The sequence below is a fragment of the Pinus tabuliformis genome, chromosome X (assembly GCF_031772625.1).
Source record: "Pinus tabuliformis cultivar Carrire ecotype Pingquan chromosome X, CPIR1, whole genome shotgun sequence".
NCBI classification, from domain to species: Eukaryota; Viridiplantae; Streptophyta; class Pinopsida; order Pinales; family Pinaceae; genus Pinus; species Pinus tabuliformis.
In genome coordinates, this window is record NC_142308.1 from 1182319571 (window position 1) to 1182336321 (window position 16751).

Sequence of the window (16751 nt, forward strand, 5' to 3'; positions counted from 1 at the left end):
TTGGGGATTATCCATTATAATGTGCCAAAGTTGGGCAGAAGCTCACTTTGCAAGGGTATTAGCAAGATTGAATATTTTCAAGTCAAGGGTATTGGCAAGATTGAATATTTTCAAGTCAAGGGTATTGGCGACTTTTAAGATAATAGTTTGGGTTGACTACGTTTAAGCCAAATATATTGGTTGTTATTAAGTCATAAAATAATAGATCTATTGTTGGCTTGTTTTTCCCCATTGGGATATTCTATGGCAAATTAAGTGCACATGGTTTATACTTATTGTTGATATGTCTGATTGTTATTTCTACTTGGTGAAAAATACAAAATTTAACAAGCCATGAAGGATACAATTTATGCAGTTCACTCAATATGGAGTCTAGACTTGGAGAAGCCAGGCCCTTTTATTATGTCTCTCCTATACTTTAACATTATGCACACTGTTTTTTACCATGCCCTCACAATAGCCCAAAAGCTTCCTGTAATAAATTCATAGTCCCTTTGAATAGGTTACATAATATGAAAATACTATGGGCAAAACCATGGATTACTTAAACCTCAAACTTAATAGTGAATTAATTTTATAACTGAATTAAATTTACCCTAATTACCCTGAAAACACTATAGTAAATTTGCCAATAAACAACCATCTACACACAAAAATAAAATGAATGGTAAAAGAAAATAATCTGTAACTAACTAACCAACAAACCAAAAAATGAAAACAAAAAAGTGAATTGTAGGAAGGAAAACCATTTTTTTTTTCCAAAATATTTAAAATTTTAATGCTACGTAATCAATATCACAATGAAAAGTCACATTTGTTTTATAGGTTATTAACGCTATATATCCAAGATTAAAGTGGGAAGCCACATTCGAACATCATATGACTGAGGTGAGGTTAAACATGCCACCAGGCTCAAAGGGAATCGAACCTGAATGCTCACCACCTCGACTTCAAACCGCTGAAGCCTCGGTTACGAGCCATTACATTTTTCTTTAAAGGACAATATTTTCTCCCCGCCTACCTTGCTGGTTTGCATGAACGACGCACCTCCTCCAAAAGGCTCTTGCATAACTGACAAAAGCCCAATTGCAGCTTTGTTCACTCTTCTCTGTGAAAGTAAAACAAAAAATACACGCTGTTTGGCAATATCTGTATGACATCTACATGCTTTTAAAAAACAAGACACTGCGAAACCAAAGTTAAATCCGTTTTCATGCAGCAAAGAGAAAAAGTTATTATAAAGAAACTATATATGAAATTGAAAGTATGCAAATCAATATCATCGTCAGAGACTCTGCCGCAGAGGATAAGACTAGTTGGTTTCATATAATTGCATATCGCAGAAGATATTTTTCTTGAGATGAGCAGCATCATGGATCAGTCATGCAAACTTACAGTAAGTAGTTTCCGTTGGAAGCAGTGTGTGTTTTTAAAATCATTTTTATTTTGTAAAATACCAGGAATGTATCAAAAATAAATTACATTTTACTGTTGCTAGCCTGCTATGTTCTCGCTCACACTTCATTCGGATGTAAAATTGTTTCGCTTCCCATACCGAGTTACTTTCTTGTCCCATTGGAAAATTAGAGGTTTGAACTATGAATCCTGAGGGGGCAGGAAGTAGATGTGGAGGTCTCAATGATCAGAATGAAATTGAATAAATCTATGAAAATTAGAGGTTTGAACTTTGAATCCTGAGGGAGCAGGAAGTTGATGTGGAGGTCTCAATGATCAGAATGAAATTGAATAAAGATTTATTAATTAGTAATTTAGTACAGTAACTAGTTTGAGTGGGCTTTCTGTTTTTTTTTTGAGAGATTGAAAATGTATTCCTTAAAAATTCATATACTTGATAATAACGGCCATCCATCCTTATCTACAATCACAATCTAGATTATTTTAAAGATCTGATTTACCTGAGCGAAGTCAACTGATTAACATCACTCCAATCTATCAAATTCCCCAAATATTCTGAAATAGTCCACTCCTATCTATCTAATTCCCAAAACGTTCTGAAATCTGCAATCAAGTTAAATGTTAAATTCAGCAGACTAATGATTAGTCTTCCCTACATTGAATCGATTAAAGTCGTATTGACATATATCGTACACTCTCGCAAATGAATAGGTTGAACCATTTAAATTGAATAGATTATGTTGTACACAAATTATAGAATCTCTGTTTCCGTGTGCGTACTCAAAACACTATGTGTGGGATAACTGGAAACCTCAGCAACACTTGAAGGGTTGAAAATAGGATCAGACAAACTGAGGGTATCATTTGTATGTAAAATTCTGCGGATTTAAGGCCGGTTGAAGAGAATAGCTTGCAATACACTGCTTTTGGAAAATCCTCTGATATGTGATGGGAAATATGTCATCGTTCTCGAGCCAGTTATCCATGGCTGCACACTCGCAGGTAAGACCGTGTGGTGCAACGTGAGGATTTTTCATGGTTTCCTGCACCAAACTCAGTGGTGGAAATTAGGAATGTATTATGAACTTAATTATCAGTGCTAAATTCAACTCACCTTCGACAACCCCATTTCGGTACCACACATGGACATCCAAAGTCTACATTGATATCGATTCTACAATCCGATATTTCCTTAGACAGAAACTCTGGGAAATCTTCTCTTTTCAAGACCCATATATCTTCCTACAAAAGCTCGATACTTTCCTGGTGCAGGAAATCTTGGCTGGCCTGTCTTTTCCTCTGCCAATTGTTTTACGAAACAAAAGAATTGAACAAAACAAGTTTCTCAGTGGTGTAGCAGCACTGTCCTCTCTCCTCACATCATGTCGGGACTCTGCAAAAGCTTTGAATCTCTGAAGCTCTGGCAGCACAACTGCCTCAAAATCTGGCCTGTCCCTGCGCCGCATCTCAACACATTTTAATGCAAGTTTGGCTAGCTCCATAGCTTCCCTAACAGGCCAATCTGTAACAGATTGATCCAGAATATTTTTGAACGAGCCCCTCTCGATAGCCCTTTCCACATCATGAGCAATCCCCATTGGTTTTCTAGCAGTCAATAATTGGAGGAGTACTACTCCAAAAGCATAGAGATCGGACTTGGTTCCAAGTATCCCTGTTCGCTGATACTCTGGGTCAATATAACAAAATGTGCCTGAGGTTGTGGTGTTCCTGTACAGTGTAAGACTGCCCGAGACCGTTGGAGGAACAAGCTTGGCCAGGCCCACATCACCTATTTTGCTCACAAAGTTCTGATCAAGCAAAATATTTGCTGGTTTTAGGTCACGATGAACTAATGGCCTAGGCTTGGAACTATGTAAATAGAGCAACCCAGTGGCTATTTCTGAAGCAATACTAAATCGTGTATATCATGGAAGAGGTGGTGTTGCTCCATTGCGAAATAAACGATCCTCCAAACTTCCATTTGACATATATTCATATACCAAACATCCAAGTTCTGGACAAGCTCCAAGCAGCAAAACTATATGGGGATGTTGTATACGGCTAAGAACTTCAACCTGCAAAACAGCCCAATAAGAATAATAAAACCGTAGTCCATTGTAATATAATAGTGTCTAACTTTGCTGTATAAATCACAGAATATACGAGGTTTGATGTTCCTCGTAGTAGTTCTATTGATATAAATTTGGAGGTTAGTTTCTTCATGTGGTTATTTTTCCAAATTTCCCTTGGTGAAAGGCTTTCATCATTCTATGCTTTTAACTGAATGATCAAAATAAAAAATGCTGTAAATATGTTTCATGTACATCTATAAAATGTTGCTAGAATTCTCACCTAAATAGTCAGGAAGTATAAATTCCTTAAACTAGTTCAGAGCTTCATACCTCTTGTTGAAATTGTTTCCACCCTTGGGATGCATCTGGGTGAAGAGCCTTGACGGCCACTAGGCTATTATCCAATGTACACTTGTAGACAGACCCATATGAGCCCTCTCCAACCTTATTTGATTCTGAAAAGAAATCTGTTGCTGCCTCAATTTCTTCTATGGAGTATTGCTTGAATGCTTGAACAGTCAAAGGAAACACATCCTCAACTTTTCTACTCTTTGATTTAGTTATAGCTATGAAGTCGGCAACCCTCCTTTGCTGTGCCTCAATTTCTGCTATTTTAGCCGCTGCTTCTGCCTCCTTCATGTCTGCATCATGCCTTGCTTTCTCTTCTGCATCTATTACGCCTACAAATTCTTCTCTTTCCTTTGCTGCTTCCACTTTCTTTAGCTCTTCCATTCTCTGAATGTGCATCTCTCTGGCCTGTCATCAGCATTCAGAATTTTAAGCATACGTCTGTCAAACTGCAGAAACAGCCCAATTGAAAGAAAATATATGAAAGAAGCCCACGTTTTGTGCGCTGACTGCTTCTTCACATGCTTGGCTGTACATCTCACGAAGCTGTTTCAGTTCAAGCTCCAACTTTTCTAGCTCGTTTTCAAGCTGTGACTTCATAGACTGTAAACAAGTTGAAGTCAGTTCTGACATAGAAGACCAAAATGGATCCTGAGTTAACTATGTACCTAGAAAATGTGACACGGGAGCGGGAACAGGTGATATATTCAATCATATAGGCCTGCTGGAAAGTGTGCAAAAGGAAAAAGACAGGGTAAACATTGAACTGAACCTCAACATCACGGAATCTACATATCATGCAGCTAATAATATAGAAATAGTCAACATAACCAAGAATGCAGACAGAGAAGTAACTCTGTGAATGTGAAAATAGAAACATCTAAATGATATCTCTACTAAGAGAAACATCTCCTAGGCTCCCTTGCCAGTTTTCTTTGAAAGAAGAAACATCTGTGAGAGCTTTCACTAAGACATCTCTAGTTGATAAAACAAGCATGTGTTTTTTAAGATTTTTACCTAGATCTGCTCATAAGGTATTCATAATAGAAGAAACGCTGGGAGGGAACTTGATAAAGGATATGTTTATCTCTCACCGTGCTTGGCAGTGAAGATGTGCCTGAATAATTATCAATTGATGGAGATCGCTCATCACTGTCCTCACTAGTCATCCTGATTCCCATTTTACTCTTGATATTCTTAAAATCAAGAAGCGTGGTTGATTTCCCAACTAGCGGATCTGCCTCTTCTGCCAATTGAAAAGCAACATGTTAAGACTTCTTTTACATAATGATAGCAAAGAATATGCAATCAAAAAGTATAATGTAATAAAATTTCACACAGCCGTGTAGACAAGGCATGCGGCCAAGAATTCAATCATCCTGAAAAACTTAGGATGGAAAATATTTGAAAATCAATCAAAAATCATAACCTGAACCTTGAAAATTGCAAGTCCTCGAGATAATTTCTTTGCTGCCCCTGCTTGACTCTAAAGAAGCAGCTGATTTCACTGAAGAGAGTTTTCCTTTTGATATAACATATACAGTACAAATACTTGGAACAATCGTTGCCACCCTTGCTGGTACATCAGGGACCATGACCCTCCTACAAAACAATCTATTTGACAAATATTATAAGCTCAGGGAACGATCATGAAGATAACATATTGAGAAAACTAGAAAATTTAGCTGCAGACTAATAGGATCTGGACAAATACAATACTCATGATTTTCATTTGAATCAACATCTTAAAATTAGAAAACTCAAGGATGCTACCTGACCTCCCTTTCGTTTTATTTTTCTGATCCATTAGTTGCAGCATTGTTAATTACAAATTGGGAATCACATAAAAGAGCGTGTGAACTGAGCAAAGTATAGATCATATTCCTTTAGGCACATTTAGTGATAGAAGTCTAGAATTAACAATTGATTTTACAAATTTAATTCAGATAGGCCTTCTTGAATCCTTAATTGAAAATGACGTTCAAATTATTTAGAAGCACTCCTTTCATTTCCAATTATTAACAGTTATATTACCTTGGAAGTATGCTTCGAGAAGATGATCCCATAACTATCTTCCTGATGTTAAAATTGGAAATATAGGCTACAATGGCCATTGGTATGTCATCATCTACAATAACCTTGATCTCAGCTTGTACCTGGACGATAATGACCATTAGCAAACACAATGAATTAAAACCAAAGATTGAATTCTGTAAAGGATCTTCTTCATAAGAAGGCATCTTCAGGAATATGATTTTTTAGAAACAACCTTTCTATTATTGCAGAGTTGTAGATAGGGCTGCAGTAGTTCATCAGTTTGTGATTCCACTTGTTGCACGTAAGTAGCCATAACATCATCACTTATAAGTGTAACTGGAACACGATTCCCCACTGTAAATAGATATGAGTTTTCATGTTAGTAGTAAATATCTCATGAGTTGAACATCTCGGCTCTCTGTTTTAAGGAGAACATCATGTATAACTGAAATGGTTCACGTGATTAACAGAGCAAGACAAAAACAATAAACACTCATATCAGGGTAACCAAAATGAAAAATACAAAGAACCACCATGTAAAGCAGAGTTTCAATCCTCGTATCAAGCAATCACGTTTCATACTGAGCCAGTAGTGGAAAAGGAAACTAAATTTTGATAAAATGGCAATTACAGTAAGTATGAGGTTTTCGACGGTATAGACATATAAGTAAGAATAACTTAGAGTGCCTATGTTGTCATTGCAATTGGAATGAATTCAGGCCATTTAGAATGAACTCTTGGTATTTGAAACATTGATTACAAACATCTTTTGGTCATGCAAGTACTTGTGAAACTTTGGAAGGTTAACCTGTTGATTGTGCAGAAAGTCGATGGTTTGGGCCACAAAACAGGAAAAATGGAAAAGATTGAGGCGCTGCAAAAGGATTAAAGTGGAAACTACAGTAATACACGTTGAATTGTCCAGATAAGCTACGAACCTAAACTTCGGATAAAAAAGTGGGTTCTGTAGCGAAAAAAAATTCGAAAAAAAAAACCTTAGAAGGGAACTGAAAGACTAACTGCCTGAGGCGTGATTGCACTCAAAAGAGTACTTTGTGTCATCTGAAGAGAAATTAGCACGGTCCTACTGAATTTCACAGTAAGTTAATAAAAGATGTATTGGACTAAGGTTGAACTTTTATGCTGAATATACCACGGTTCTACCTGATCTGATTTCTTTCCCATTCCCCTGCAAGGTATACATGCCACTAACTTGGCGGTTAAGAGAAGGGGCAAAGATATAATGGTTTTTCAGTGATCGAATAGTTTTTTCATTATTTTGAAGAGAAAAACCTTGGTTCCTGCAATTCAGATTTGATTATTAACAGGCAGGTGAGAGTCTAGTAGTCTATCGGTAGACAGAGTGATGATTAGTTGAGGCCAGACGGTTAAAGCCAAGTAGGAGTGGCTCTGCTTTATGAATGAAAGGATGAATGACAGATTCCATGGGAACTAATTTTTGTAATCGAACATGCTAGCAAAACTAGTTAGAAACACTAGGCTATTGAGGTTATTCTTTGCAGGTAGTTTCAGATGACTGGAGTTCAGTCAGTCGACGGTCTGGTTGGGCAAGATGACTAAGAATGAACCTCAACAAGTCTAGTCCAGACAATCGACCAGGGACAACAAGTTGACGGTGAGGTCAACAGTCAAGTTGAAAGAGTAGTGTCGATCGCCAACAAAAGCCAATAGTCGACTGGAGCAGTCAAAGCGATCCCAATAGGAGCACACGCATAATCAACTTAGGCTGGTGGTCAACTGGAGGTAGACGGGTTAATTGAGCTTCTAGTCTGGTTTAAATATCTAGCGGTTTTTGTATATGGACTTTCTGCATCTGTACTGGGAATTAGGTGCCTTAAGCCCAAGATAGGATGTGTGTGAACACATTTCTTGTATGTTTGAATGTAGGCAAACACGATTGTAAACTTGTGGCGCTGCCATTCAAATTCGATTCTTACTAGTCATGTCCGACTCCAAAAATCAATCAGTAGACACTGAGTGATGCTTCCTACTGGAAGAGTAAAACAGGGTAGGCGTGATCCTGTTTTATGAACAAACGAGCGAAGAATAGATTTCCAGGGAACGAGTTTTGGCAATGAATTTTATTAGCAGAAATACTCTAAGAACATGCAGGATTTGTAGGAAGCATATTTCTTGCATATCCAGAAGGCAGGCTGTGATGAACTGTAAACAATAGACAAACATCACTTCTTGCACAGTCAAATGATTTGGACACATCCACGTCAGTGGGTGTGCAAGTTAAAACTTACCTTTGCAGATCTGGCAAATGGTGAGTTGGGTTCAGCAGGAAAATTAGTGAACAAAAACTATGTCTTTAAGATCAGAAGTCACAAGTGATATTTTCTATTGCAAATCTCGGTTTCCAAATTCATTTTCAATTCTCAATGAAGCATAAGCAGCCAAGCTAAACAAAAAAACTAGGAAAACTGACAAAACATAGATGATTTGCAAGTTGAATCAGGGCATTGCACAATCTTTTGTTATTTTACTTATCAAAATAAGATTGTGCAGAGTCCCAGCATACAAAGGAGAAACAGTTCTTAAACACCAAGATCCGAAGTATCTGTGCAAGGATTCTGTGGATTTATACCCTATCTACCCAGCGACATATCTTTGAACCCCTTCCCCTCCCCCACACAGAGTATCAAAGCAGGAAAAAGATATCATACTTGGAGTTGGAATGGTTAGAATTGGTGGTCGTACATGTATAAGAACCAAAGTCTCTCCCCTAACAACCAAGCGATCGAGAGCCCACTTGACTGCATATGCGCTGTTCTTATCCTTGTCAACTGCAACTGCAACCATTCTAGACCCCCTGTCTCCTTCTTCACTGTCTTCCTCCAAAATCTTGGGGCTCTGATTCATACCAAGATCCATGGTAGTAACCTTTACTCAGAGAAACTGACCTTACTGGCCTTCCTGCCCAAATATCGCCCTTTATTTGCAATCTTCACTTTAATAGCCTGGCCTCTGTGCCTAAAAATGAGAATTGCAGACAGTCAAAAAGACTAATACCCGTGTTCTCACAAAACGGAAGACATATCGAATAGCTGGAGTCGTTTCACTAAAAGAGATGGACTACTTGCCTCACTGCTACAGCCTCCAACACACCCCTTAGGCTACCATTATCGTCCTTTCGTTTCTTATCACCGTCTCACTAACTTAGTTGTACGAAGTCAAACTCGCTTCTCTGTATTTGCAGTTTCGTTCAGCCTACTCTTTCAAGCCCGAGGCTTCCTCCGCGGACCCCCTTTCAACTTCATCTTCATCATGAATTTAATATAATTAATATGTAAATTTATATTTAAATAATAAATATAATATAAATTAAGATATCTATCATTTAATTTATCAAAATTTATTACTTTGTTATTAAAAATATATTGATTCTTTAAAGATGCCAAACGGTTCATACAGATCAACCTCTCCAATAAAAAACCATGATCCTAAAGAAACATTCAATATTTAAAAAACAAGTTGAGAAGGTAATTATTAGTTATTATCAACAAATAAAATGACTGCAAACCCTCCTGAAATTTATGAAAAAAAGGGGAAAGAGAACAGCAAATCGTATACAAGAATTCGAGCAGAAAAGTATGAATTTCACCATAAAACTGTCGACTTGGCTTACCAGGTGTTTCGCGCGCTTCATTAAAATTTTACACTTTACAGCAGCTCAGCATTGCTCCAATTTTTTGGTCAATAATGACGCCATTTCAGGCCTCGTTGTCTCGTCGCCCGCCTTACACCATTGATTTTTTTGTCAAAGATGACGTCATTAGAGGCGTAGTTGTCGTCATCGCCCACCATTTGCCGTCAACTCGGAGGAGAAGTTGAACTCGAACCCCTGTATTAGAGGTCGGTCCTATATCTACTTACATTATTACATTACAGGTTTGAACATTAAATTAATTTGGACATTTAATTAGATTGAAAACCCTCAAAGCCATATAAAACTGCAATTTACAAATCGGATTAAGTGTTAAAAACCGCAGATTTATTCGGAAGCGATCTGATGGCCCCGGATCCCATCCTTTCTGGACTTTTTAAGGATTCATATATAACTTCACCTTTCTCTGCGATTATCAAGGTCTACTGGTCAAATATTTGCTGTGAAAAGGACGTGGGAATCGATCGTTCGACGTCAAGCTTCCTAAAAGGACTGGCCCCCGAATATTCTCTAATCTTGACAAGCGATCCCGTGATCAGCATGACTCCGAAATAATTGACTATTTTATTGAGCCACCCACTTTCTTAAAACTCCAAAAGCAAATTCAAGTGAAGGACAATGTCTCGTCTAAATCTGGTACCCACGGCTCTCTGCAGATCGCGATTGTCAAGTCTTCATGAAGTTGAGTTATAACCGATCGAAAATTTTGCTATAATAACGTGCCGATTAAAACAGGTAAAACAGTAATGTGCTGATTAAAACAATAATTGCTGAATTCATAGCAGATAATTAGAAAACGAGCAGATGAAACGGTCTTTTCGGGTTACTTTTTATGGTCAATACCGACATTAAAAATTTATTTTTTTAATCTAAAAAGTTGTTGAGGGTACGGAATCTATTCATTTATTTAAAATTATATTTTAAATAATAAAAAATTACAAACTTTCTGGAAATTATATAGTCAGATTTTAATATTTTAGTTAAACGGCCCCATTACCCTCAGCTCCTAGTCTTGCAATAATATTATTGTCATTTTTGTAATGGCATTCAGCTCCCAATTGTTTCTCAAAACTCAAACCAAATTAGCTTTTGGCTTTTTATTGAATTTAATATTGATATCTTAAACTGGAGCAATTAGGCAACCAAGAAATATACACAAATCAGAAACATTTAATTGATTTGGCAACCAAAAAAAGGCACTCTTTTAGAAATATTTAAGAGTATTTAAGAGTATGGGTAACTAACAAATATATATAAATTAGAAACATTTAATTGATTGGGCAATTAAAAAAAGCACTCTTTTAGAAATATTTAAGAGTGTGGGTAATTAAGAAATATATAAAAATGAGAAACATTTAATTGATTGGGCAATCAAAAAAAAGCACTCTTTTAGAAATATTTAAGAGTAGAAAAGAAGGAAATATTTAAAAATGGTAAAGAATAAAATATTTTATTGTATTTGTTTTATTTAATAATGTATTTGATTTTTATGTAATATTTTTTGTAACTAAATTAATAAAGAGAATGTTTGCATTGTTTATAAAATGTTCATCTTTTTTTTATAGTAAAATTGTAGTTTTGTTTTCCAAAAGTATGTGTTGTTCTCTTTTCTTGAATTTATATTGTTATTTTATGTAATTTTCTGGACTAGTTTCGGATGCCATAAATTGGTACTAGAGCATAAGATCTTGGAAGCCATTCACTTGTTGGAAGATTTTTTTTTTTTGGGAGTCATGCATTGCAATCCCTTTGATGGATGAAAATCATGCCACCCCATCAAGAACCCTCAATTGAGGGCTCACTAGTCCATGAATTAGCCATGGCTCTTTAAGAGCTAATTACATTGCAATAACATCGACATCCTCCAAGGAAAATGCATCTAGATACACTCTTTTATTTGCCCAAATTCTCAGGCCAAATGAATGTTGAGGTTGTCGGTTCTTGGCTCTGCAATCTCTCCAACTATTTTAGAACATGTCCAACAATGGAAGAGGACATGACACTTCAAATCATCAGTCTAGAGTTGGAGGGCCTAACACAAACATGGTGGGATACTTAGCTCGAGAATATGTCTTTGGTCGTCAAGCTTGGAGAACTAGTAGAGACCAGATTGACACATATCACATCTTGGGATGACTTCTGCCAAGCCTTATGAGAACGCTTTTATCCCCCATGATATATCCAAAATCTCCTTGCCAAATGGTTACAACTTCGGCAACTACCGAATCAATCAGTGCAGGCTTAAATCGATGTCGTCTACAAGTTGCGCATTCAACTCCATACCTTTGATTCATAAGAGGTACTAATAATCAAATTTAATTATGGTTTGCTAATGGTTTTTTGTTGAGAAGTTGAGTTGTTTGATAATACTTAATTGGACAAAGGCCTTTATTTGGGCCTTGGTTGTGGAATGCAAAGTGACTCCTCGAACCTGATTTCCGCAAGCCATAATGGTTCGTCTCCCTATGATCCTTCTATTGTGGCCTCTGCCACACCCCCCACATCTCACAATACCTCCTGGTGTACATTTCGTAAGACCAAGTCACGTGTTTCTACAAACTGTCAAGCACTTAAAAATGTGCGCCCCAACAAGACTCTTTTTACAAAGGTTGAGCGACCAAATGCCCCTACCCCGCTTGAAGTTGTTTCTCTCAACAATCCTACTGAAGTGGACCCCTCTCTCATCTTCATGGCTGCTAATGCAACATACACCTTTGTTGCACCTCTATTTACCCATAATTTTCAAATCAAACATGATTTGGTGACTCTTATTCTCAGCGATGGGAGTCATTGGAATCTTGTGGCACAGAACTTGGTTCAATTCCTTCGCCTTCCCACCACTCTACACCCAAACCATTATCATCTTGGTTGGGTCCAAAATGAAGGACCTCATCTTACTATGTCCCAACGTTGTGTTGTAACCTTTGCTATTAGCCCTTTCTGAGATATTGTGGTATGTGATATTTCTCTTCTCGATTGTGTCGATTTGTTACTAGGCATTCCATACCAACGAGGCTGACATGTTGTTTATCATGCTAAAGATCACCAATACCACTTGCAGCACAATGGACGCACTTATTTGCTCACATCCTCAACTCACACATAAACCTAACCTCCTATTGGCAAAGCTCTAATTAAGAGATTCAATTTAAACCAATGTGTTTAGATTTGTGTTTGCCTTGCCCTTTCAAGCCAGAAAACCTCACCAACCCAGTACCAACTGCAATGGCTCCTCTACTCCGAGAATTTGCAGATGTCTTCACCCAACCCATGGGGTTGCCTCCAACACGCTCTATTGAACACAAAATTGATCTTATTCCAAGTGCTTCCTCACCTAATGCCCCATCTCATCACCTTGCCCTTCGAGAGGCCACTGAGGTGGAATGCCAAATTGAACAATTGTTGACATCTAGCCATATTCAACATTTATCCTCACCATTTGGATCTCCAACGTTTATTATTCCCAAAAAGGATGATTTTGAATGGTGCCTCGTGACAGACTAGCGGGCCATTAATAAAGCCATTGTTAGAAACTACTACCCCTACCCCGAATTGAGGATTTGTTGGACCACTTACAAGGGGCTTGTTTCTTCAAAAAGATGGATTTGATTGCAAGATACCATTAAGTTCACATGCATGTAGTTGACACATGGAAAATCTCTTTCAAAATAAAGTTTGGGCTATTTGAATAGTTGGTCATGCCATTTGGACTAACCAATGCACCGACCACCTTTATGAGATTCATTAATGATGTTTTCAGGGCACACTTAGGTAAGTTTGTGGTCATTTACCTTAATGATATTTTGGTATTTAGTAAATCTTGGGAACACCATCTTTAGCACGTTCGCAACATACTTGAGTTATTGCGAGCATATAAACTTTAGGTAAAAACGAAGAAATCCTATTTTGGACAAACATCGGTTCAATATTTGGGATTTATTATTGACATAATATGGGTTCGACTAGATCCCTCTTGGGTATAGGCTTTGGCACAGTGGCCAACACCTTCCAATGCACATGACCTCAAGAGCTCCCTGGGAGGTATTAATTTCTACATAAAATTTGTCTCTCATTTCCCCCAGTTGGTTTGCCCTTTACACCAATTGTCTAATCAAGCAAAGTTTATTTGGGATGTAGAGTCTGAGTGACAGTTTGCTCAACTCAAGAATGCCTTATGCTCTATCCCTGTTCTTCGTTTTCCAGATATGAATCAACCATTTGAGATGGAAACCAATGCCTCTCAATTCGCCATTAGCGTTGTTCTTAAAAATGGAGGCCACCCTATGGCATACCATTTTGAGATGTTTGTAGAATCTAAGCTTATGTACGACACATATGACAAGGATTCTACAATTCATTGCAAGCATTGAAATAGTGGTGCCATTACATTCTTGGCAAAGAGACCATCCTCCATAAATATCATCACCCATTGATCTTCATCAACTCATGGCGCAAGATTCAAGAGCATGTGGGATGCTTACATTCAACAATTCCATCTCATGATTAAATTTAAGAAGGGGACAACTAATAAAATGGTTGATTTGTTAAGTCGACGACCTATTCAGGTCCTACACATTCTAGAGGTGCGTTGTCATGCATATGATGTTTGGAAAGATATGCATGCAACATATTTGGTATTTGGTGAGATATGGGAAGCTCTGCAACAACCTATAGTCATAACCGAACTCCCTTTCTTGACTATACCATTCGTGATGTTTGGTTAAATAAACTTAACCAGCTCTGTGTGCCACAATCCGATGATTCTCTTCTTCTCATCAATGAAGCACATGCCTCTTCATGTGGAGGGCAGTTTGGCATAGCCAAAACCATTTTCAATCTTCAGTGCCACTTCTACTAGCTTGCCTTACCCAAACAAGTGGAAAAATTCATTCAAGCATGTTCTCTCTATACACAAAGCAAGTCATCAAACTATAAACATGGTTTGTGTCAACCTTTACGAATACCCTCTCTTCCTAACACTTTCCGCAACACATGATGCTATTTGATTAATGGTTTGTTTTTTTAGAATACTAAATTCATTTATATATTTAATAATTTATAATATAATTTCCAGCTTTATTGAGATCCAAAAAAAATAAATAAGAAGTGAGATCAAAAAAACGAAATCAAAATATTAAGAAGTTAGAAAGTCAGCATCATTTACAGCCTGGATTCTACTCCACGTTTAGTGATACAGTGTTTGTCGGAATCAAGAACCCAATCACATTGATGATAATCGAACAATTCAACTAATTCTTGTAATTCATTGAACTTGACTTGAAACAACGCAAATATGACCAATTGCCCATTAAAAAAATCACTGGATTTGTGTCAAGCCAATGAACTTGACTTGAAACAATGCAAATTATGACCAATTACCAATTTAGAAAAAACAGACTGGATTGGATTTAAGTCATAATAGCATGTCATTGGTAAAACCGACAGACCGGCAGGCTTTATTAACAAAACGATGCATTGGAATTGAATGCCCATAACGTTAGAGAAACTTCAGTCGATTGTAATAAAACGAGTCTCTTCAGCGAAGAAGAGTAGGCTTACTGAATGCAATCTCCACCTACTGGAGTCTACACCATGCAAATGGTTCCACAAGTGTAGTGTAGGCTAAGTTTTGGGGTAACCTTTAATTAATGTAAGTTTTACTTTCTTGAAAGATTGAATTTTGAATGAGAGGGGTGGTCTTCTCACACACCACCCCTTACCAGCTTACCAGCTTCATCGATTCCACTGATGTTTACTGAACTATATACTCCCCAAAGAATAGTTTTAGAATATGAAGGTTATTTTGTGCAAACCATTCTCTAAATAATATTTTTACACTTTGTGATTTTTTAGTGGATTGATAATTTAACTATGACCCATACTTATTCGTTTAAAATGCGTCGGTCAAAAAATTTCTCTTATATGATTTCTACTAATACAATTTGCTTAATTTATTATGGATCACAAAAACTTGAATAAAATATAATTATTAACCACTCAAATACATTTTTGTATTTGAAAAATGAAATATATATATATATATAGATAGATAGATATATATATAATAAATTAGTTTAAATTGATTTAATATAATATGATATTATTAATCTTCCTATGATTAAAGATTAATATTTATAAATAATTTCTTAAAGTAAAAATATATAAATAAATTGTTATTAATTTTTAGTAATTTTAGAATAGTTATATGAAAAGTATATGATTAATTTTTATATGTTTTTGAATTTAGGTTTTTGTAATCCATAATTTTATATTAATTTTTTTAGGAAGAAATCACATAATCATTTCACACTCTAAGTGTTTCGACCCATCCACTTCGGTTCTAAGATAGAGAGTTCATTTCACAGTCTAAGCATTTCAAACCATCTAGTGTGGTTCATCATCAAGACTAGGATGGAGAGTATGATCTAGGTTAAGATGGAGTGTCTAATCCAGGTGAGAGCTTAAATAAACAAAACTGTATAGAGAGAGTTTAAAAATTAGAATCAAACAATAAAATTATGAATAAAAATAATATTAAAAATTATAACAATGATGAAAAAATTATTTGATTCAAAAAATCAAACATAACAAACCAAACCTACACATATAATTAAAATTAAACAATAAAAGTAAGAAGGGTTGAAATAAAATAAAACAACTAAAATATTAAAAATAGTGAACTATAAAATATGTAGAAAATAATACATGCATAAAAATTAAATCCAATAAAATACAATAATTAAATAAGTGACTAAATACATAATTATTCCATAGAAAATAAATATTTATCTTTTTTATTCAAAATTAAATATTTAATTATTTATTTGGATTTGGTTTCTCTAATTTCGAACTCAATGTATTAATCCATTTAATAATTATATTTATGGAATTATAAATTAAAAAAATTGATTAACAAGGAGATTCTAATGGTTACTTTTATTATATAAAAATATTTTTATTAATAAATACTAATTCCTAATCAAAATTAATTATTAAATTTTAGCATTCAAAAATGAATTCTCCTCATCGCTACCTTATTTAAGTCCATGCTATGATATGATTTTCCATCTTGTCTTGATGATGAACCACACTAGATATAAAATTTGATGTGATTTTCTCGGAAAAAACTTGCAATCAAGAAATAATTATGTATTTAGGAAAGATGCTTATGTAATCTCATGTTCCTG

At 36.0% G+C, this 16751-nt stretch overlaps 1 protein-coding gene across 1 annotated transcript; it reads right to left on the reverse strand.

The window, feature by feature from the left end:
* Window positions 1–2115: 2115 nt before the first annotated feature.
* LOC149144165 (U-box domain-containing protein 52-like) lies at window positions 2116–9146 on the reverse strand. The gene is made up of 8 exons (XM_089453252.1): window positions 8564–9146; window positions 6106–6227; window positions 5871–5992; window positions 5266–5450; window positions 4931–5082; window positions 4332–4439; window positions 3819–4244; window positions 2116–3491 (listed from the first exon to the last, which is right to left on the reverse strand). The coding sequence occupies exons 1-8, from the start codon at window positions 8769–8771 to the stop codon at window positions 3342–3344; spliced, it is 1473 nt and encodes a 490-aa protein (XP_089309378.1). The 5' UTR covers window positions 8772–9146; the 3' UTR covers window positions 2116–3341.
* Window positions 9147–16751: the final 7605 nt, after the last annotated feature.